This window comes from Somniosus microcephalus, chromosome 1, assembly GCF_052327205.1.
Source record: "Somniosus microcephalus isolate GS21.2 chromosome 1, FLI_Smic_1.0, whole genome shotgun sequence".
Lineage (NCBI taxonomy): Eukaryota > Metazoa > Chordata > Chondrichthyes > Squaliformes > Somniosidae > Somniosus > Somniosus microcephalus.
The window spans coordinates 272648166-272671258 of NC_140987.1; the positions used below are offsets into that span (position 1 = coordinate 272648166).

At 41.3% G+C, this 23093-nt stretch overlaps 1 protein-coding gene across 1 annotated transcript in view; it reads left to right on the top strand.

Moving 5' to 3' along the window:
- LOC147124800 (choline transporter-like protein 1) overlaps positions 1 to 12844 on the top strand; it is a 102425-nt gene extending 89581 nt beyond the window's left edge. The window contains exons 13-16 of the mRNA XM_085993408.1: positions 868 to 1005; positions 4933 to 5169; positions 7074 to 7142; positions 9374 to 12844. Coding sequence (XP_085849534.1) covers positions 868 to 1005; positions 4933 to 5169; positions 7074 to 7142; positions 9374 to 9397 — 468 coding nt within the window. The 3' untranslated portion in view covers positions 9398 to 12844. The remainder of the gene's footprint in view (positions 1 to 867; positions 1006 to 4932; positions 5170 to 7073; positions 7143 to 9373) is intronic.
- Positions 12845 to 23093: the final 10249 nt, after the last annotated feature.

Sequence of the window (23093 nt, forward strand, 5' to 3'; positions counted from 1 at the left end):
ATCTGGAATGCACTGCCTGAAAGGGTGGAAGCAGATTCAATAGTAACTTTCAAAAGGGAATTTGATAAATACTTGCAAGGGAAAAATGTACAGGGCTACGGGGAAAGGGCAGGGGAGTGGGACTAATTGGATAGCTCTTTCAAAGAGCTGGCACAGGCACGGTGGGCCGAATGGCCTCCTTCTGTGCTGTATCATTCTATGATCAGCAATAGGAAATTTTGAACATTAATGGAAGGGGCACAAAGTATACCCTGGTAAGGAAAATAGGAGTGTATTAAAGGCTGGATTCCATGGATGAAGAGCGCAATTGGATCAAATTTGAAATTTAATAATTTACTGCTCGCCGGGTAGATCATAAAAATTAAAGCCAGGACAAATGTAAAGAATATAGGAAAGCTACAGAAAGGGGGTATTTGAAAGGCAAAGGGAAAGAATAGGAGAGAAAATTAATAATACATCAAGGGCAACAAAAAGTCTTTGAGCAATTTAGTAGTAAGAGGATGGCCAAAGGAGGAGCAGGGCTCCTAAGAGAGGAAGATGTTACGCTTGGAGCAGAGAGTGAGGTATAAAATAGTACAAAAACAAAATACTGGAAATCTGAAATAAAAACAAACCGCTGGAAATGCTCAGCGGGTCAGGAGCATCTGTGGAGAGAGGAGCAGAGTTGACGTTTCAGGTAAAATAAGTGCTTTGAGTCGGTTTTCACAATGTTCAACTTTGCATACTTGACGGTCATTCCAATCTCATTCCTAACATTATGATGGGACTTTTTCAAATTGACAGACAAATGATTCTCCAGCCAGAGGATTCTGTTAAGATTTCTATTTGAAGTATTAACGGCCATTTGAATGTTTTCTATTTTGACAGAATGCATATGTAGCGACAGCCATAAACAGTACCAGCTTTTGCACGTCCGCCAGGGATGCCTTAATGATCCTGGTGGAGAATGCTTTGAATGTGGCTGCTATAAACACAGTCGGTGATTTTGTGTTGTTTCTGGGAAAGGTTTGTATTTTACGACTGATCATTTTCACTTAGTGACACCTATTAATGTTTTTTTTTTTTTTTTTAAAGACGAGCAATCCTGACCTGAACAGACTGCAGTATCTTATGCCGTTTATGGCCTTAACCTGCTTTATTAAAGGCTTGCAGACCTCAGCATTTATTTCCATAATAGGTTTCTCAATAATTTAAAAATAAACGTAAGTGAAGTGCCAAGATCCCACCAAGGATGGAAAATGTAGGTGTGAAGATGAGGTAAATCAAATAGTAGTTAGGTGATGCCAAATTAAAAGGCTATTAATTGTGGGGAGGAAGAGAAAATTGAAGGAGTAAGGAGTTTTGAAATCTTGGAAAAGAATGAATTAACTTTGGAGACTTGATTTTAACACAGTGCAGGGAGGAGGAAAAACCATGTAGAATCGCATTTTTGAATTTTCCTCATCAGCTCATTTGGAACCATTATCTTGTGACTAGCGTTTGTGTATTTGCATCTCTTTTGCAACATGTTCCACCTATACTTCCTGCAGCAGAGATGTTGGACAAGTAGCTTGCTCATAGGACGCCACCTAAGTAGTATTTGATTCGGCTGCCAGGGAGGAGATGCCTGCACTCGCCTCTGGCTGACATTGAAAAATCTATTGAGTGAGAATTAAACCTGCATAAGTACCTGTTACTCAAGTTAAAAGTATCAACTGCTGAGACGGAGATGCCATACTTGCTTATGTGCGTGTGTCACTTACTGCAAATTACAGTTTAGTGCCATGTTTTCTCCTGTGAAAATGAAGATTATCGTTGGAATATGTATGTTGCTATACATCAGGGCCCCAAATTATTCTGATTACATTATGGTCTCATTTAAATGAAGTTACTGTGGAATGCTGAATTCATTCCTTGCCAACTAGGAAAGTGAGGCAAAATCATCTATGCCAGGACTCTATGTTGGTCTATGGAGTGAAGTCGTCCATCTATTCTTTTTTCCTTCCCTGAGTTGGAATGACTAACTTCTCTATGGTGCTACAAGGCGTTTGATAAAGCACCACATTTGGCTTGTTTGCAAAATTGGCAGTAGCAGCATGGATACAAAATTGGCTAAGGGATAGAAAACAGAACGTTGTGGTGAATGGCTGTTTTTTGAACTAGAGGGAGGTATACAGTGGTGTTCCCCAAGGTTCAGTACTAGGACCACTGCTGTTTTTGATATACATTAATGACTTGGACTTGGGGGGAATTACAGGGCACAATTTTGAAATTTGCAGATGACACAAACTTGGAGGTGTAGTAAACAGTGAGGAAGATAGTTATAGACTTCAAGAGGACATAGACAAGCTGGTGGAATGGGCAGACACATGGCAGATGAAATTCAATGCAGAAAAGTGTGAGGTGATGCATTTTGGTAGGAAGGATGAAGAGAGACAATACACACTAAATGGTGCAATTTTAAAGGGGCTGCAAGAACAAAGACCTGGGGGTGTTTGTGCACAAATTTTTGAAGGTGGCAAGACAGGTTTAACAGATTTCAGGTGATTAGCAAAAGAACCAGAGACGACATAAAGAAAAATGTTTTTATGTAACGAATGGTTAGGATTTGGGATGAACTGCCTGATAGGCTGATGGATACAGATTCAATAGTAGCTTTCAAAATGGAGTTGGATAAATACTTGAACGATAAAAAATTGAAGGGATATGGGGAAAGAGCGGTGGGGAGTGTGACTAACTGGATTGCTCCTCAAAAGAGCAGGCACAGATTCGATGGGCAGAATGGAATAGAATAAATCATAGTATTCTATGATACTATGATTTAGTGCTCTAACTAAGACCTTGCAAGTCGCCCAAAGTGAAGGAAGTGAGTTACAGTGAGGCAACCTTGCGACTGAATTTTGCATGCTGATTGGGAGTGGCGCATTCTACTGCTCAAGTTGCTGGTTTGCTTTGTTGGTATGTTTTGATGAAAGATCAGATTACGAAGATCAACAGAAATGCCGCCTTTCCTTTGTGTTGTGGAGCACATGATGTCATCTAGGGAGTTGATGCAAAAGCAGTAAAATGTGCTTTTTTTTAAAAAAAACAGCAGTAAAATTTTAATTGCTTGGAAGAAAGATTTACTGTCTTGAATGCTAATGTGGAATGCTTTTCCAAAGGGTTTTACATGCGAGAGTTTTCAATCCTCATCAATGGTGCTCCTTTTTCCATTTCACTCTGGACCTGGTCTCAAAAGTGGCTCATTTTTTTTGTGATGGATTAATCTGGCTAAGTGTCATGCTTTTTTTTTGCTGCTGTAGCTTCAGATCTGTTAAGAGGCGGTCTAATCTGAACTCACTTGCACAGTGACCTCTGTTGTGTAGAAAACAGTGAAGTCATATTGCCGTTCCAAGCTGCTGCAAGGATACCGACTTGAGTGATCTTAAACATAGTCTGATTTACTGACTGGCTTGTGTAGTAGATTTAGATTTTTCTGCTTGCCACATTGGCCAACCTTGCAACAAAGAAAACCAGTGATTTTTGTGGAAATATACTGTTACCCCAGTAGAAACATAGGAGCAGGAGTAGATCCTTCAGCCTCTTGGGCCTGCTCTGCCATTTAATTAGATCATGGCTGATCTGCACCTCAACTCTGTTTTCCTGCCCTTGATATCCTTACCTAACAAAAATCTGTCTATCACTGTCTTGAATGCTCCAATTGTCCTAGCATTTGAGGGAGAGGTCCACCTTTCTACTACCTTTGTGTGGAAAAAGTGCTTCCTGATTTCGGCTCCTGAGTGGCCCAGCTCTAATTTTAAGTTTATGGCCCCCTGTTCTTGATTTCCCCACCAGAGGAAATAGTTTCTCTGTATCTACCCTATCAAATCGTTTTATCATTTTAAATACCTCAATCAGATCACCCCTCAATCTCCTATACTCGAGGGAATAAAAGCCAAGTTTATGCAACCTGTCTCAGTCGATGGGGTGAGCAGAAAAATGTCCTGATTCTGCCTGTGAACCTTAACTTGTCAGTTCTGTGCTTCATGAATATTTAGCTTATATCATAATATAGGACGTTTTACTACGTTAAAGGCACTATATAAAGCAAGTTGTTGTAATAGCAGTCTCATCGTGAGACAGACACTTCTTGCTTGGGCAGTTCTTGGAGGATCTAGGAGTCTGTTGCTGGGTAAGGGAGGCTGATGTAAATGTGAGGAATCAGTTCAGCAGTCCTGATCTCCTAGAATCGGAATTAAGGCAAGGTCAAAACGAAAGCAACTTTTGGGGCCATTACTATTGATCCTATTGGTGCATATACATTTCCAGCAAGGGTGACTGGATGATCAGGACTGGGAGTCTTTGGCTGCTGTCTTGTTGCTGTTTTCTTCCCCTCGTCTTCCTACCTTGGAGACGCTGAAGCTGGTTTGTAGCACTGCTACCAGGGAATTCATGAGGTAGCTTACTTGAACTTGCCACACTTGTCTGAAATTATTGAAAGTATTAACTTAAAGGTGGTGAGATGACTGAAATATTGAAGAGATGGGTAATTTTAATTCCTGTAGGTTGCAACTTAAAACGCGATTGTTTATGTATCTCTATAAAATGCTAGACAGGGCCTTGATTGTCCATTAGCGTTTCTGCAATGGTGCCAATCTTGTAATTACACAGAAGGAGCCACTTCATTGCTATTTGTGACATTTGGCTGATTATTTGAATTTAAAAATGAGTTGTGATAACTGCTGCCATTTTATTGAGCAGCTTGTGCCCCATCTATAGATTAGGGAGTTTTTGCAAAAGAATTCAAAGATTTTATTTTCCTAAACAGTTTGTCTGCTGCTGTGTATGTGTAACTGCTTCCACACTAAAATGCATGTAGAAAGATAAACACTGTTGTGAAATGTTTGTAATCTTTACACAGTTTGCTTGTAATCCCATTAAATAAACTTTTGTGAATTTAATTTTTTTTTTCAGGTGCTCATCGTGTTAATTACTGGTTTTATTGGGATTATACTGCTCAACTACCAGCGCGATTATACTGTGTGGGTCCTGCCGCTCATCATTGTTTGCCTGTTTGCCTTCTTTGTGTCACACTGCTTCTTGTCCATATACGAGATGGTGGTGGATGTTCTTTTCCTCTGCTTTGCTATTGACTGCAAATACAATGATGGGAGCCCTGGGCGAGAGTATTACATGGACAAAAGTTTAATGGTAAGTTATGGAGATAGTTCTTGTGCGTGGCATGATTGAAGAAGCTGGCAGAGGCTTGAGTTGGCAAGTTTTATTGCTGGGTTAAGATCAGGATCTTGCCATTTGGGGAATCTTGGACATGTGCCTGTGTTCATAGAATCAGAATGGTTAGAATCAGAGAAAGTTACAGCGCAGGAGGAGGCCATTTCAGCCCATCGTGTCAGCGCCGGCCAACAAAGAGCTATCCAGCCTAATCCCACTTCCTAGCTCTTGGTCCGTAGCCCTGCAGGTTGGAGCATCCCAAGTGCACATCCAAGTACTTTTTAAATGAGGTTAGGGTTCCTGCCTCTACCACCCTTTCAGGCAGTGAGTTCCAGATCCCTACAACCCTCTGGGTGAAGAAATTTCCCCTCAAATCCCCTCTAAACTTTCCAGCAATTACTTTAAATCTGTGCCCCCTGGTTTTTGACCCCTCTGCTAAGGGAAATATGTCCTTTCTATCCACTTCATCTGTGCCCCTCATAATTTTATACACCTCTAAGGTCTCCCCTCAGCCTCCTCTGTTCCAAGGAAAACAGACCCAGCCTATCCAGTCTTTCCTCATAGCTAAGATTCTCTACACCCGGCAACATCTTTGCACTAGAGGGTACAGAGGAGATTTACAATCACATCTTTCCTGTAATGTGGTGACCAGAACTGCACGCAGTACTCTAGCTGAGGCCTAACTAGTGTTTTATACAGTTGAAGCATAATCCCCCTGCTCTTGTATTCTATGCTAGTAAAGGCAAGCATTCTGTATGCTGCCTTAACCACCTTATCTACTTGGCCTGCTACCTTCAGGGATCTGTGGACATGCACTCCAAGGTCCCTTTGTTCCTCTACACTACTCAGTGTCCTACCATTTAATGTGTATTCCCTTTCCTTGTTGGCCCTCCCCAAATGCATTACCTCACACTTCTCCGGATTGAATTCCATTTGCCACTGTTCTGTCCACTTGACCAATTTATTGATATCTTCCTGCAGTCTACAGCTCCCTTCTTCAGTATCAACCACACAGCCGATTTTGTTATCATCTGCAAACTTCTTAATCATATCCCCTATATTCAAGTCAAGATCATTGATATATACCACAAAAAGCAAGGGACCTAGTACTGAGCCTTGCGGAATCCCACTGGAAACAGCCTGTGATGTACAGCTTTGGTATTTTAATGCTCTGTGCCACTGATCTGCCCATGAGTGTTGAGTTGAATTAACTCCTTTCATTTCTCAATGAGCATAACAAGAATTAGGAGCAGGAGTAGGCCATACGGTCCCTCGAGCCTGCTCTGCCATTCAGTTGGATCATCGCTCGCCTTCGACCACAAATCCACTTTCCCACCCGATTTCCATATCCCTTGATTCCCCTAGAGTCCAAAAATCTATCGATCTCAGCCTCAACGATTGAGCATTCACAGCCCTCTGGGTTAGAGAATTCAAAAGATTCACAACCCTTTGAATAAAGAAATTTCTCATTTCAGTCTTTTGCTGCTATCTCTCACCACCACCACAAAAAAAATAGGAATCCTTTGGGTGAAAATTGACCTGTTGTTTGTAACATAGAACTGATTTTGTAGAAGCATTTCCCTTTTTAAAAAAAAAAAGTGCTGTATTAACATCACTGTGTCCAGTTTAATAAACTTGAGGCTTAAATGTGTAATTGAAATACATATAAATTGCCAGGTTAGAAATTCTGACTTTTGTTTCATATATTTAATAAAATGGATAACTGACTTGTTATTTCTGCGAACAAGCGATTAACAGAAATATATTCAATTGTTTTTCAGATAGCATTGATCTGACTTTTTTTTTACTAAGTCCTATTGCGGTTGATGGTGATTTTCAGTTGCATCTCTAACTTTCAGTGGATTCTCTCATTACTGTTCCAGGAATTCATGGACAACAGCAGGAAAGCAATGCGATCAGCCAGTGCTAGTGGGGCAGAAATGAAAGCAATGGTAGGTGCCAGTGAGGAGTCAGCCATCCTCCAGGAGTTTCACTGTTACTACCTGTCTCTCTCTGTCTTTGTAGACTGGTCTCACTCTGGTGAAGTCTTTGCTTTGTGCATCACTCAGGATGTCCTGCTCTTCCTTTTTCTCTATTTGCCGATCAGCTGGATGGGAGAGTTGTTTCCCTTATTTCGTTCTCCGTCTGTTGCGGTTAGCTGAAACTGTGGACTCAGTAGCAGTTTTTCTCCTTTTAGAAGTGTGCAAACCCCACAGTGTTTCTGATCATGGTGTACAGCGAAGAACTAAAGCCCAGTGTCTACCAGACATACAGATTTGATCTTATTGCTTATATTGTCTACACTATTAATCGCTTGTCCTGCACATTTGGTTATATTCTGCACCGTTCTGATCGCCCGGTCACAGTTTCCATGATCAGCTAGCGGGAGACCTATTTTTGCAGGTTAGCACTTGCCCTGTCAACTCTACTTCTGTGCTGAGATGCAGCATGCTTTTGCCACGCAGTGTAGCATCTGGTGGCCTCGTCGAGATTTAGCAAAGGTTGCACCATTACAGCAGGTGTACTTGGAAGTGTCAATGTTGGGATTTGAAACCGTGCCTCTTTGGTGCAGGTTAAATGCTGTTCCACACACACATGTTGCATTCTGTCAGGGTTTCACTGCTGGTAATATGCCTCATTGTTTTGCTTGGCACAAGTTAAGTTGTATTAACGATTGTGTATTTTATCTAGGAGTAGATTCACTCAGCTTCTTGTATACCCAGATCATGTATACACACACTTTTTGGCTTTTTAAACCTGGAACTTGCAGGCTATTTTTTTTTAAGGTGAATTGTATTTTTTTTTTAGAATGGTTAATGAAAAGGATATAAATTGTTGGCTGAATGGATTTCAGATTTGCATGTTAAATGTACAACAGTTTTGCTGATGGTAAAATCTTTGCTTAGTATCGAGGATATGTGGTCCATTGCTCAAAAAGACTTGCTTTGCGGTGGTGTGATCTGGTTTGGTTTAATTTTGTAAATTTTTCTTAAGCCTCACTATGTGGACACTCCAAATTTTCAACAGTCTAGAATGATAAACAAGAATAACACTTGAGATTTTGTTTTTTTAAATATTTATCCCTTTGTTCATTAGAGTAAGCTATTACCTTAAACAATATTTTTAAAATATCTCTGTGCACTTTTCTCATCACTAAACTGTTGCAGTGGATTTATTACAGAACTGTACAATAACTGAACTACTACATTTGCTTGCTTTAGCTATCATTTGTCTTTAAATCTTCTGTTTCTGTGTTGCAAAGGAAGCAGCTAATTAATTTCTAAATTGCTTTCAGCCCCTTTGAAATTTTTTCTTTAACACTTCGACCTTTATGTTGCATGTTACTATGTCGTGTCTAATTTTTGTTGTACTTTGTATTCAGAGTAAGTATTTTTTTTTGTTGGCTCATAAAAATGGCAACCAATTTTGGACATGAGGCTGGGTAGCTTGAGTATTTGAATCAATGCTTTCAAAAAGAAAGACTTGGATTTCTGTAGCACCTTTCATAACCTCAGGACAACCCAAAGCGCTTTACAGCCAATGAAGTACTTTTGAAGTATGGCCACTGTAATGTAGGAAACTTGGAAGCTAATTTGCGCACAGCAAGGTCCCACAAACAGTAATGTGATAATGGCCAGGTAATCTGTTTTAATGATGTTGGTTGAGGGACTGAAAATCCTTTAAAACTAAGAACCATAGTAAGGGAAAAGCAAACATAAGCCAGTATGTTCCAAGTACTCCAGGAGTTAGGAATGTGTGCTTGCTTCTGCAATCATTCAAAGGGTGAAAACTCTACAGGGTTCATTATCTTAATTGTAAGAATCACAGATAAGTCATAATTGTACCAGCAATCGATGTGACTGTTCATAAAGTGTTTTGGTTAATCAAGTGTGGGCATATGACTAAAGACAAGCCAGAAAGCTGCCTATAGTCTAATGCAAGTATCCAACCATCTTTGGGGGACTTCAAAAAATATATAGTGACCTCAAAACTACCTGGAGTGGCTTGAAAACATGCTTTAAAACTTTTTGGGAAGCCTATATTTTAAGCAAAATGCACTAAAGATTTGAATTTGTGATTAAACAAGCCAGAAAAAAAGAGATGCTTGTTCTTGAAAAACAAATGTTAATCCTTTAGTTCATGTAGTCTAAGATTGTACTGTACTACTGTTTGTTTTTTCTAGGCCTCTGGAGCTGGTAACGCTTGATTACAGCAAATCTATGGAACACAGCAGGCAATGCAACACCGGGCTTTATAGATTGTTGTCTTTTTGTGTGAATCCCTAATAACCCGTAATGGGGAAGGGAGTACAATGGGTCAAAAATGTGCTTTTTAAAAAAAAAAAAAACTTGCTTAGAAGATGTATTTTTTTTTAAATTTCTAACTGGAATATTGCCAATTTGCAGTAATATGGAACCTGTTGCAAAATTCTTTTGGTTTTTAACCAATCATTTAACATAGACTGTATCCTACTGTCAAACCTCAGTATGCGTGAATATTTTCTACCACTATAGACACTATGTATTATGCTTTGTATGCATTATAATCATGTACGTGTATTCTTTGTATGCAGTTCCCACAGAATATTTTGTAAAACAGCAACGCGGTAATACTGAATATTATTTAGAATAGCATAATAGTATTGTAAATAATCTCTCTTGTGGCTTGTGCAGTTCACTCCAGTCCTGTTGCTACATTCCTAATGGAATTGCCATACTGAAAACTCAGGATAAAAATGTCACCTTTTCAGTAACTTGTCTCATCAAGTGAACTAACAACTGTAGGATCCTTTTAAAATGGGCAGGTGACTAAATGCAAGACGAGAGTCAAAGTGGCACACAAGTAAACGTTACTTGTATGGGATGAAAGATGATTATTCATTTTCCAAATGTACAGACTTAAAAAGCATCATATGGCTTCCAGACCAGGGTTCATCCAGCCGGTAGCTGAACCGTATAGACCAGCGGGCTCTTGAGGTTTGTTATCTGGCCTGAGCTGAGTTAGCTGACCGCAGCCAAGACGGTAGATGGGGCACTTCCTTGGTGCCTCTGGATCAGAGAAGGGAAAATTGCCCAGTGTTCTGACTCCTGGTTGCTATCTTGAAGCCCCTGCTGGAAGTGCATATGTATGGATGTTGACTGAGCCCAGTTGGGCTTGGTGTGATGCATCTTGTAGCCAAATAGCCTGCGGACGCTCGCTGTGCAGATTACTGTATGAAGACCTTTTTGGGTGGGTGACGTGCAGGAGGGTGTCTGATGCCTGTGGAGCCAGATCCCACCAACTCTGGGGGAGGACAAAATTGGCAGATAAAAGGAAAGCGGTTCTTTAAATACACGCACCGGCGCAAGCTCCATTAGAGGAGTGCCTGTTTCGCCATTTTTAAGTGGATCGCCCACTTGGTAAGTCCAGCGAGACCTAGGGCCAGGGGAGGTCTGGGGGTTGTTGGGTTTGGGGCAGTTGGGTTGGATGTGTTGGGGAGGGGGTGTCATGTTCACCAAGCATTGGAAGCCACCACAGAAAGAGACTGACCCGGCCAACCAATGAGGTAGTTATTGGCATTGTCGCCATTTGCCTTTTCACATCATCTGAAGCGTTTTGCTATTTACTATTTTTAATTTATCTAGAACAAAGCAGAAAGAGGTAAAATCATGCAATGAAAATATTACTAAAACTATGATGCAACTACCATTACTAAGTTTAACTGCAAAACTTTCAGTTCTCTGAACTTCTCTATATTGCTGGTGTTACTTTGCCTGCAGTATGCGATTAAAGCTCCGATGATTGGGGGCAGTGGAGTTTTCCCGACCTTCCAGATTATCGCTGACTAAATCTGTGCCACTAATTTGGTCAGAGTCCAGCCCCCGTCCCTGTGCTTTGAGTAAAGCAGGCCCTCTGCTCTGTCATTTGGCAGGTGGTGGATGCCTTTGATTGCTTTCTTGATGACTCTGTTTCAGCCTGTTGGTGTGTTTCTGTGAGCCCTCCCCTAGTATTGGGTGCTGGGAGATCTGTGGGATCGTGCGAGTCTTCAGCATTTCTATTCTGTTGGTTCCCATTCTGCCCTCTGAAGATTGTTGATCCACCCCTTCCAGCTTCTCTCTCTCTCTCTCTCCACCTTGTTCTTAACGTCAATAGTTACTCCCGCCAGTGCTTTGCCAGTTTTGCTTAAGGAAATGTACTTTTGTGTCAAACATCATCGAGAACTGCAGTCAAATTATGTGGTGAGCTTCATACTATGGTTGAATCATGAGCTTAGTGAATTTAAGGATATAATAGTTGGCCTTGCTGATTCCTAGTCATTTTAGTTCATGTTTCAAATCTGCAATTTGGGTCCTGGTCAATCTATTCAAAAAAAAAAAGTAAACTTTAAAGATCTGTTAACAAATATGAGCATTAGAAAACCAATAATTATCAGTTCCAAATGTACTAGGGCTGCAATAAGGCTTTGGTTAGTTCTTGATTCTTTTGACTGATTCAAGAATCACACTTTAAACCTGTCTTAAAAAGAAGAGGTGCAAAGACTGCTACAATGGGGACGTGATTTTAACCCTACTTAGCAGAAACCAGGCGAGTGGGCAGTTAAAATCGCCCTGGCTCTTATCTGTCCAAAAGCTGCCATGATCGCAAGATCTGTAATTTTAACCTGTTCTCCTGAGCAGGCAGCAAGGATATGTGGCCGGAGCCAACAGTGACCTTCTTTACATATACGTGTTGTAGCCCAATGATGTCATTGAGACCCAACTAATTCTAACTCAGGCCTGAGTGGGGAATCCACCTGGAGTTAAAATCGGGGTGTTTATGCACTTACCGAAGTGTATTCGCAATAACTGATCTGATACTACACTCCATTCTCATTTTCCCTTCAGTTGCATTGCTGAATGTTGGTGTCACTCATTGTGTGCGGCAGAAAACCAGTGATTGTTGAAATCCTTCTGAAGCAAAAGCTGAAAGGTTGAGAAAAGTGCGTAAAATGTAAATTATTTAGCTGTGGCTGTATCTGTTTTTAGTGAAATCAGGTGTGTGCAATCCATTCCTGGATAGTGACCCAAGACAAAATTAGTACTTCACACAGTGATGCAACTTTTAAGGTTTAAAAGAAGCTACAAGATTATTTTTTGAGACCAAACTGATATGAATTGCATTCTAAGTTTTCTAATTGGAAGCCATTTTTAAAATAGTCGATGCGTACAGACTTTTTATATTTAATATGGTGATTTGCCAATTCCAATAACTGCACCATTGGAAAGGAATGGTTTGGAGGGAGATTAATCTGCAGTTGCTTCCAATTAATTATTTTGTACTCTTAACTGTCTAGTCTACTTTCACTATCTCTTGCCATTGCACTAGCTTGCCATGTGACAGTTGAAGTCTTCTACGTGTGAAACCATCCAGAATATGCTATTGAACCAAACCGTTGGAAATTGCTCAGGGTGGAAGTTCTGTTGAATGTCCCAGTGGCAAATTCTGCAAACAGAATCATGTGTGTTGTGTACAAATTATTTCTCTCATTGGCTGTAAAGACGTCCTGTGTTATGAACTATTTACTTGCACTCCACTTACTGACTGGGGTTTTAACACTGTGTAGTTTAATTCCTGCTGTATCACTTTATAATATTTGTATATTAAAATTTTGTTAATAAAAATAAGTTTTTCGTTGGCTTAGCTCCCTCTTGTGCACAAAACATTATATCCAATTTTGACACTGACTTGAATTTCTTTGTTGTGTAGAAACCTTTTATTTGCCAACTGTTTATGGGTCAAGGGTGCTGGAGAGGTGGAGGACATTTGAAAGCAGGCAAATCAATACCCAATATTTAAAAAGGGTGACAAATTGGATCCAAACAACTACTAGCCTACTCATCGAACATCTATCCCAAGCAAAGCTATTCTGGATACAATTCTGTTTTGAGTACTGGATAGGGATTGTGCAGCCAATTAGATTTTGAGATGGACTCTATGGATCTGGGACCAAGCAGATGGATCGCAATTTTCTCTTCCAGTCCTGGCACCTTCCTATATTCCAGTGTAATTTAGCCTTTGATATTTTGTGACAAACTGCTAACTGTCACTGAAGGACAGACACTTAAAAGGAAAGGAACTTGAATTGTTGTGTAAAATAGCCTACAATCTTGTGGCATTTATTATTCTGCATTTATCTTCTTTACTAGATCTCTTGATATTTTCTACCAAGGTCTTTATCTCATCGGTCAATAGTTGGTAAATATTTTTTCAAAACGTGTCCCCTTTTGGACGTTGCCCTCACTAATTGGGTTTTATTTATTTTTAGAGTTTTATCTAGTTGTTAACCTGCAAAAAGGTATCAGAACAGGTCAACTTCCAGAAACATGATCCAAGCTTCTACCGTCATCTCTATGATAAGCATTCTGAAGCGCATTGGTTCTCTGAGATCAGGCGAGAGCCTGAATTTACTTTAATAGTCAATGCAGCCATGACCTGGTCATGGTTGTATTTCCACCTTGGTTAAAGTACTACTTCAAATTTCAATCTATCTCTTGAAATAAGGACAAGTCAAAGGCTGATGTTCACTGACCCTTTGCATCAGTCCTGGTAACGTACCTGCAATTGGTTTAATAATGACGTGTGTTCTGGCCACCTAACATGTTTATAGTTCAGTTTGGTCTTGATTGTAACATTGGACCAGTGATATGCAACCACCTAGAAGTGAAAGTCTTAATTCGCATGCATTGTGTTTACCCTTAGTTGTTGGGGGGAGGAGTTGGGACATTTGCTAATCCATGCAGTCAACTTTGAATAACGTTATGCCTCATCCAAAACTAAAATTCCCAAATCCCAGTCACTCAAATCGAAAGATGAGGCAGAGGTCAGAGTGGGAATGGAGCTCCTCGGCCTTGTGCACTGTTCCAACGAAGCTCAACGTAAGCTGGAGGAACAGCACCTTATCTTTCTATTAGGCACTTTACAGCCTTCCGGACTCGACATTGAGCAACAATTTCGGACCATAACCCCTGCCCCTATTTTTTTAGAAGGCAGCTGGTGATTCTGATATTCCCATTTACACCTCTTCTGGACCCTTCTTTTGTTTCTTTACTTGTCCCATTACCATCTCCTTTTGCTTTGTACTATCCTATTTTGTTATGTACTCCTGCCTTCCACCCTATCACATACCTTCCCTTTTGTTCTTTCCAAGCCTCTGCACTTGCTTTAAAACCTGTTATGTCTCCCAACCTTTTCCAGTTCTGACAAAAGGTCATCGAAACGTTAACTCTGTTTCTCTCTCCTCAGATGCTGCCTGACCTGCTGAGTATTTCCAGCATTTTCTCTTTGTTTCAGATTTCCAGCATCTGCAGTATTTTGTTTTTGTATTCTAAACAGCAATATCGTCCAATTCTAGGGCAAGGTTTTGAAACTCTGTTCCAGTTTGCACTTGGATTTTAAAATGGCATGGGAGCCTAAAGTAATACTTATTTTAAATTGCTATCATTAAATGGAGCTTGTTTTGTGTGTTTGCTGAGAACTGGGAAGTATTTCTGTCTTGCCCCCCACCCCAGGCTCTGCAATGTCTAATGCATCTGTAAATGTCATCCATTATACAGAATACAGTAGCTGTTTTTTTTTTGGATTCATTGTTTTTAAAACTATTACACATTTATGGGAAGACATTCTTTATTTTGAATTAGTGTATCATTATCCATTGAATAGTAAACCGGGTAAGTAGCTATGATTCCGATGCTTGTTATCAATATCTGTGTGAAGCAGAGTTAATGCATAAACCGTGTGCTTGTTAACATTTGTTCCTAGCCCAGTAGCATTTCTAGATCATTCCAAGCTACTTTTTCTTGGTCTTTGCCAACAGATTGTCACACGTTTTCTTTTGCCCATGTATCACTGAAACCTCATATATTTTTGAGACTACAAATGATTATTGCCTACTGTGTGTATATAAAAAGAAAGACTTGCATTTATATAGCGCCCTTCGCAAACTCAGGAAGTCCCAAAGTGCTTTACACCCAATGAAGTAATTTAAAAAATGTAGTCTCTGCTGTAATGTAAGAAATGCAACAGTTGATTTGTGCACAGCAAGCTCCAAAAAACAACAATGCGATAATGAGAAGATGGTCTGCTTTAGGTGATGTTGGTTGAGGAATAAATAGCACCAAGCACTCCACTGCTCTTCGAATACACCTTTAGAATCTTGAAAATGCATCGAATTTCAGGATTAAGTAATGCTATTTTCACTTAACTCACAGAAACATAGAAGATTCGCAGGAGTCAGCCATTCGGCTCATTATTCCTTTTCATTTAATGTATTCCAATTAGTGAAACCATTACACAGATGTGCCTTGGATTCACAGTAAGGATAGTCTTCCAGTTTCTTCTGGTGGGAAGGAGGTAGTGGCTTTTAAATTTCTTCATCGCTGCCATCACACCCACTCTACAGATGTCCAAAGATGTGCGGGTTAGGTTGATTGGCCATGGAAAAAAAAAAAAAAAAAAATTTGACCCTTAGTGTTAGGGGGGATTAAATTCGTGGGGTTACGGGGATAGGGCTTGGGTGGGATGGCTGTCGGTGTAGGGACCGGGTGCTAGGGTTTGGATGATCAGCCATGATCTCGTTGAATGGCGGAGCAGGCTCCTATCTTCTATGTCTATGTCTAAATGTGCTTTTCTGTAGTTGAGTGTCGTTGACTACTGACACACATTAGTCTTTAAAGTCAACAGCATTTTGTACTATAAAGTAGGGGAATTAAGCTGCCTGATGGCATCAGAACTACATTTCTAGGTCTTGCTAGCTGCCATCACATCTCCACTTGTATGTAAAACCAAGGAGCTGGATTTTGTCCTTTTTCCAATGGGAAATGCTGATCTCTTGCTCCTAGCTGGCCTTCACTGGAGTAACACCAGATGAGCTGAATAGCATGGAGATTGTGGGTCACTATTCTCCAAACCCTATCTAGCTAATGTAACAATGTTTTAAGAATCGGTGCACTCTGGACCACTCTTGTTTCTTTTTCTTGCCCCCAAAAAGTACCTTTACTGAGACTCAATGAAGCTGAGTGAATTAAAATTGCAGGGTGTTTATGTACGACTGAATTCACCAATTTCATAAAGGTATGTTTGTCTGTACTTTTTTGTGCAAAACAAAATGCAAATATATTCCGCCCATGAACATCCTTCATCTCCAAGCCCCTTGGCCCTAGTTATAATACCAATCTACGCAAACAAATCTGTTATACTTGATAGAGTGGAAATCGCAAATGCTGGATATTTTAAATAAAATGAGAAATTGTCAGAAATCCACAGATGATGAGTCAGCATTTGTAAAGAGGGGAGACTGGCCAATTGTACCGCTGAGAGTCCCTTGGAACAGAAAAGTGGAAGAGAATCGAGGCCCTTTGTGGGATGGACGTGAGAATGAAAAGGGAGGGGAGCTTCATTTCAGACCTTGGCATAAAACAAGTACTTTCTGAAGAGAGAAATTCCATTTTTTAAGGGAACCAAAAATACATTTTGCAGAAATTATACAGGCACATAACCCACAGCTACATTTCACTCCACCATTCCAAGATCAGACAAAAATAGAACTTGCTAATAAGTTGTCATTTTGAATATAGAGTATTAAAGGACTTCTTATAAATGCAAACTAATAAACCATGGATAAAATATTACATTTTTGTCACATTCAGTATTGCCATTCTTCTTCATCTTGATGGGCACAAAAAGAAAATCAACCAACAAAATTGAACATATCCATCTCTCAGATCTTAAAAATTTGATTCTGAGCATCTTTGAAATTAGTGTCCAGCTGAGAAGGATGTGCATGTGGGACATGGAACAGCTTTAAGGTATCTCATTACTGGGTAGACAACGGGATGTTCATTCATCCTACTCCATGTCAATTCAGGGACTGCCTTGAGGCAAACAAGGCACTTTTAAACCAACTGGAACTCCCCTGGTGGCCTCTTGTGCTCAACAAATTGCCAGGCATTATCAGAGTTGATTTAGGTTTTGAGCCACATTTGAATATTTAGTTAGAAAATAGAAGAACTCTTGTCTCCCAAGTTTTTGAATTTCAATGCAAATTATGTGAAGGACAGCTGTTGAACAGTTTTGTTCTCCACAGCTGCCTTTGGTAGAGACGGAATAACAACAGAAAATGCTGGAAAAACTCAGCAAGTCAGGCAACATCCGTGGAGAGAAATTTGAGTTGACGTTTCGGGTTTGACCCTTCTGCAGTATTTTGCTATCGTACTTTGGTAGAGACGGTTTCGTTTGCTAACTCGTGCCATCAGTCAACTTTCTGTTCCACATTTCACTGTTCTCTATGGAACTTGGGGGGTGGGGGATGAGCCTGTGAAGATCGCACCTGGTTCTTAACAGGTTTTTCTTCATGAGTGCTGAGGACAGCTGTTGAATCCTTCATAAAATGCTCCTGTGGTGTTTAACGAGATTTGAAACGAGCACTCATACACCATCTGCTGTTGGGACCGCGATCACACAAACTGAAAGAAGTACCCTATGAGGCTTGTGCGAGCTTGTAGAACAGGCAATTGCTCTTACATTCTGATAGTTGGCAGGCCATATGAAAGAAAGAAAAACTTGTATTTATATAGCGCCTTTCATGACCTCCAGACATTCCAAGGTGCTTAACAGCCAATGGAGAACTTTCTTTCTTTTAAAGTGTAGTCACTATTGAAATGTAGGACACTCTGCAGCCCATTTGTGCACAGCAAGGTACCACAACATATGTACAGGCACGAGGGGCCAAAAGGCTTTCTGTGCTGTCTCATTCTATAGCTTCAGAGGTATGGAAATAAAGGGAACTACGATGGTCTGAGGAGCGAGTTGGGTAGGATTGATTAGGGAATGGCACTCAAAGGGTTGACGGTTGATAGGCAATGGCAAACATTCAAAGACCGAATGGATGAGCTACAGAATTTGTTCATCCCAATTTGGCATAAAAATAAAACAAAAAAGGTGACTCAACCGTGACTAACAAGGGAAATTAGGGATAGCATAAGATCCAAGGAGAGGACATATAAAGGGAAAATAGAATAGGAGAGTAAGCTAGCAGGCAACATAAAAACTGATTGTAAAAGCTTTTATAGATATGTGAAGAGAAAAAGATTGGTGAAGTCAAGCGTAGGTCCCTTACAGTCAGAATCAGGGGAATTTATAATGGGAAACAAGGAAATGGCAGGCCAACTAAATACATACTTTGGTTCTGTCTTCACAAAGGAGGACACAAATAACCTCCCAGAGATGCTGGGGAACATAGGGTCTAATGAGAGGGAGGAACTGAAAGAAATCAGTATCTGTAGGGAAATGGTGTTAAGAACATTGATGGGACTGAAGGCTGATAAATCCCCAGGGCCTGATGGTCTACATCCCAGGGTACTTAAGGAAGTGGCCCTAGAGATAGTAGATGCATTGCTGGTCATCTTCCAGAACTCGATAGACTCTGGAACAGTACCCATGGATTGGAGGGTAGCTAATGTTACCCCACTATTCAAAAAAGGTGGTAGAGAAAAAGCGGGGAATTATAGACCGGTAAGCCTGACATCGGTAGTGGGGAAAATGCTAGAGTCTATTATAAAAGATGTAATAGCAGAGCACTTGGAAAGCAGTGACAGGATCGGACAAAGTCAACATGGATTTACAAAAGGTAAATCATGCTTGACTAATCTACTGGAATTTTTTGAGGATGTAACTGGTAAAATAGATAAGGGAGAACCAGTGGATGTGGTGTATTTGGACTTTCAGAAGGCTTTCGATAAGGTCCCACATAAGAGATTAACATGCAAAATTAAGGCACATGGGATTGGGGGCAAGGTATTGACTTGGATAGAGAACTGGTTGGCGGACAGAAAGCAAAGAGTTGGATTAAATGGGTCGTTTTCCGAGTGGCAGGCAGTGACTAGTGGGGTACCGCAAGGATCGGTCCTAGGACCCCAGCTGTTCACAATATATATTAATGATCTGGACGAGGGAATTGGATGTAATATCTCCAAATTTGCAGATGACACAAAGCTGGGTGGGAGGGTAAGCTGTGAGGAGGATGTCGTGAAACTCCAGTACGATTTGGACAGGTTGGGTGATTGGGCAGAAACATGGCAAATGCACTATAATATGGATAAATGTGAGGTTATCCACTTTGGTGGCAAAAACAGGAAGGCAGATTATTATTTGAATGGCAATAGGTAGGGAGAAGGGGAAGTGCAAAGAGACCTGGGTGTCCTTGTGCACCAGTCACTGAAGGTAAGCATGCAGGTGCAGCAGGCGGTTAAGAAGGCAAATGGTATGTTGGCCTTCGGAGCAAGAGGGTTCGAGTACAAGAACAAGGATGTCTTGCTGCAGTTGTAAGTTGTACAGGGCCTTGGTGAGACCACACCTTGAGTATTGTGTGCAGTTTTGGTCACCTTACCTGAGGAAGGATGTTCTTGCCATGGAGGGAGTGCAGCGAAGATTCACCAGGCTGATACCTGGGATTGTCGGGGGTTTTTTCCTGCTCTCTTGCCCGTTCTGGCCTCCTGCCAGGCTTCGTGCAAGAATTACCCTTGAGTGGTTCGACCCACTCCCCCTACGGTTCTAGACCTTGGACTTAGATGCAGAGAACAGTAGTGCAGAGAAAAGAACTCAATAGACCAGGCTGAATAGCACGAAATGGATGCTTTTATTTTTAAACAGTTTGAAGCATTACAAAATACATGTCATAGGCACAGATTAAAGTAACTACAATCATGCACAAATTTATGAACTTGACTCTATGGAAATGGGGAACACACGGCACGTCGTAAAAGGGGAAACACATTACGATTTCCCTTAACTCCCTCCCCTATACCTAAACTAAGTTTTGACCTGGGGAACCTGGGATCATGCTCACCACTCTCGAAATCGCGAGAAAGGGGGTTCGCAGCCTTTTTGGCACCGCTTTCCGTCGTCACGTGGATTTGGAAACTTCTGGCGCAGTCGATATTCTCTCTCTCTCGAAGCGGTGGGGTAGACACAGCCTCGATGAGCGCTCGTTAAGGTTGAGATCCACTAAGTCGATTTGGGTTCATGGAGCAGACCCAGATGCAGGCTATGCACATGGGAGAATCTTGTGGCCTAGATCGCCAGTCCTCCAGAGGGTTTCTTCTCCGTCGGCCTGGGTCGTCGATGATCTCCCGACCCCAGTACCCGGGCCACCCTCGTCGTCTTCTCGTCGTGGCCGAGCCTTGTTTGGCTGAACACCGACCACGTTGTCCTTTTACCGAAACCGTCCGTCTTTAAAAAGACGAAAACGTTTTCATCGATTCTGCATCTGCCGAAGTGGAAGAGGCGCCGATCCTGGCCCCGTCCGAAGAAGAAGAAGCAGCCGCCGTCCAGTCAAGTGAAGTTGTTCAAGTAACCCGAAGTCCGAAGTAACTTAGATGGACTTTCAATCCATAGTTATACTCTTTTGGGACAGTCTTATCTCCCGCCAAATCATAGTCCTGTCTTTGTATTAATTTTGGCGGGCAGAAATCTCTGCAGGGGCGCTTTGTCTTGTAACGGAGCCGGTGATAACTTAAACTGGCCTTCCTGGCCGATAATGTCTTTTAATGTCTTTTGCATTGTCACCGCGGCTCGGTTCGCATATTGATCAGTCCGGAGATTTTCCTTGATGGCTGCTAAACGGTTTTTCCTTTGTACAATAAATGGGTATGAGTGATTTTGCATTGTCCGCCCATATCTTGATGGGCCCCATCCTGTACTTGTAATCCATTGAATATGTATGCTGTTCCTCTGAGTTTCGGTTCCCAGATACTGGCTTTCGCGGGCTCACTGTCTTCAATCCACAAGCCTGTCTGGCTTGCAGTAACAGAAATAAAATGGTTCAGAAACTGATCACGGGGCCTGGCGGCCATTTTGTATGCCCTTTTATCAAAGGTTTTTCTGTGCAAGCTTACTTTGGTCAATAAACAGTCTTATTTTATCCAGTTTTCTTGCGTGATTTTTGCTGAAAATTGCGAATCTTACAGGATGGCAGGAATGACGTATGAGGAGAGATTGTGTCGATTGGGCTTATACTCACTGGAGTTTAGAAGATTGAGAGGGGATCTCATCAAAACCTATAAAATTCTCTCAGGTCTGGACAGACTAGATGCAGGAAGGCTGTTCCCGATGGTGAGGGAGTCCAGAACCAGGGGTCATAGTCAAAGGATAAGGGGTAAGCCATTTAGGACAGAAATGAGGAGGAATTTCTTCACCCAGAGAGTGGTGAACCTGTGGAATTCTCTGCCACAGAGGGTGGTGGAGGCCAGTTCATTAAATATATTCAAGAAAGAGTTGGATATGTTTCTTGAGGCTAAAGGGATCAAGGGATATGGGGAGAAGGCAGGGACCGGGTACTGAATTTGGATGATCAGCCATGATCTCATTGAATGGCGGAGCAGGCTCGAAGGGCCGAATGGCCTACTCCTGCTCCTATCTTCTATGATTCTCATTGAGTCTAAACAACTAATTAATCTACTCTTAATAACTTGGAAGTCTTTTTTGTGTGCTTAAAACAATTGATTTATTCAGTAATTTTCAATTAAACAACATAATTAACTCCAGCAAGGTGGGAGTTTTATCACTCAAAAAAATTAATCAATCGTCAATTTGAATTAAAGCGATTTTAAATTAAGAAGATTCGACTAGCACTCCTGCTTTTGAGGCAGACAATTGTGATTTCAAACTTCACATGAGGAATCGAGCACATAATCAAGGTTAGCACTTTGGTGCAGTAATAAGGGAGAGTTCTGTATTGTCTGAGATGTCGTCTTTCAGATGAAACGTTAAACTGAGGCTTGATCGGCCAGGGTGTAAAAGATCCCACGGCAATATTCGGAGAAGTGCAGTGGGAGTTCTCTTGGAGGCCTGGCTAAAACAACTCCTTTAACTGTCACCATCCAAAAAAATTAAAGAATTACTGATTGACTGGTCAGTTATCCCATTTATTATTTGTGGGGGTCTTGCTATACAATAATTGGCTGTCATTTTTGCCTACACAATTAACTGCATTTCAGAAGTAGTAGATTGGTTGTGAAGAACTTTGGCACATCCTGAGGATGTAATGAAGCATTATATGAAGGCAAGTTTATTAGTTCTTATACTTTGTTGTCTATAGCAGTATTTCATTTAGTCCAGACTAAAAGATAAACTGTATTCCAGTTGTGGTTCAGCCTTGATGCAGTGAGAGCACTGATGGGTCTATTGTGTGACATGGGATCCGAATGGCTGCTCTGAACATTCTCTTCAAATTCCACAGAAAAATAATTGCAGTAGTTATATATGAAATATGAAAAATAATTTCTTAAACGTGCATAGAACCTTGGTTAGACCACACTTTTGTGTACTCTGCACAGTTCTGGTCTCCATATTAGAAAAAGGATATAGAGGTACTGGAGAAGGTGCAAAACCGATTCTGATACCAGAGCTGAGAGGGTACAACTATTAGGAAAGACTGAACAGGCTGGGGGTCTTTTCTCTGGAAAAGAGAAGGCTGAAGGGTGAACTTTAAAAAAAAATTGTTCCTGGGATGTGGGCAATGCTGGGAAGGCTAGCATTTATTGGCCATCCCTAATTGCCCTTGAGAAATTGGTGGTGAGCCACCTTCTTGAACCCTCCACCCTCAAAGCCTCCTTGAAAAAGTGCAACATCCCTACCGACACCTGGGAATCCCTGGCCCAAGACCGCACAAAGTGGAGGAGAAGCATTCGGGAAGGCGCCGAACACCTTGAGTCTTCGCCGGGAGCAAGCGGAAGCCAAGCACGTCAACCTAAGCACCCCACCCACCCAGCCCTTCAACCACCGTCTGCCCCACCTGTGACAGAGACTGTCGGTCCCGCATCGGACTAATCAGTCACCTGCAAACTCATTTTTAATGTGGAAGCAAGTCATCCTCGGTTCCGAGGGACTGC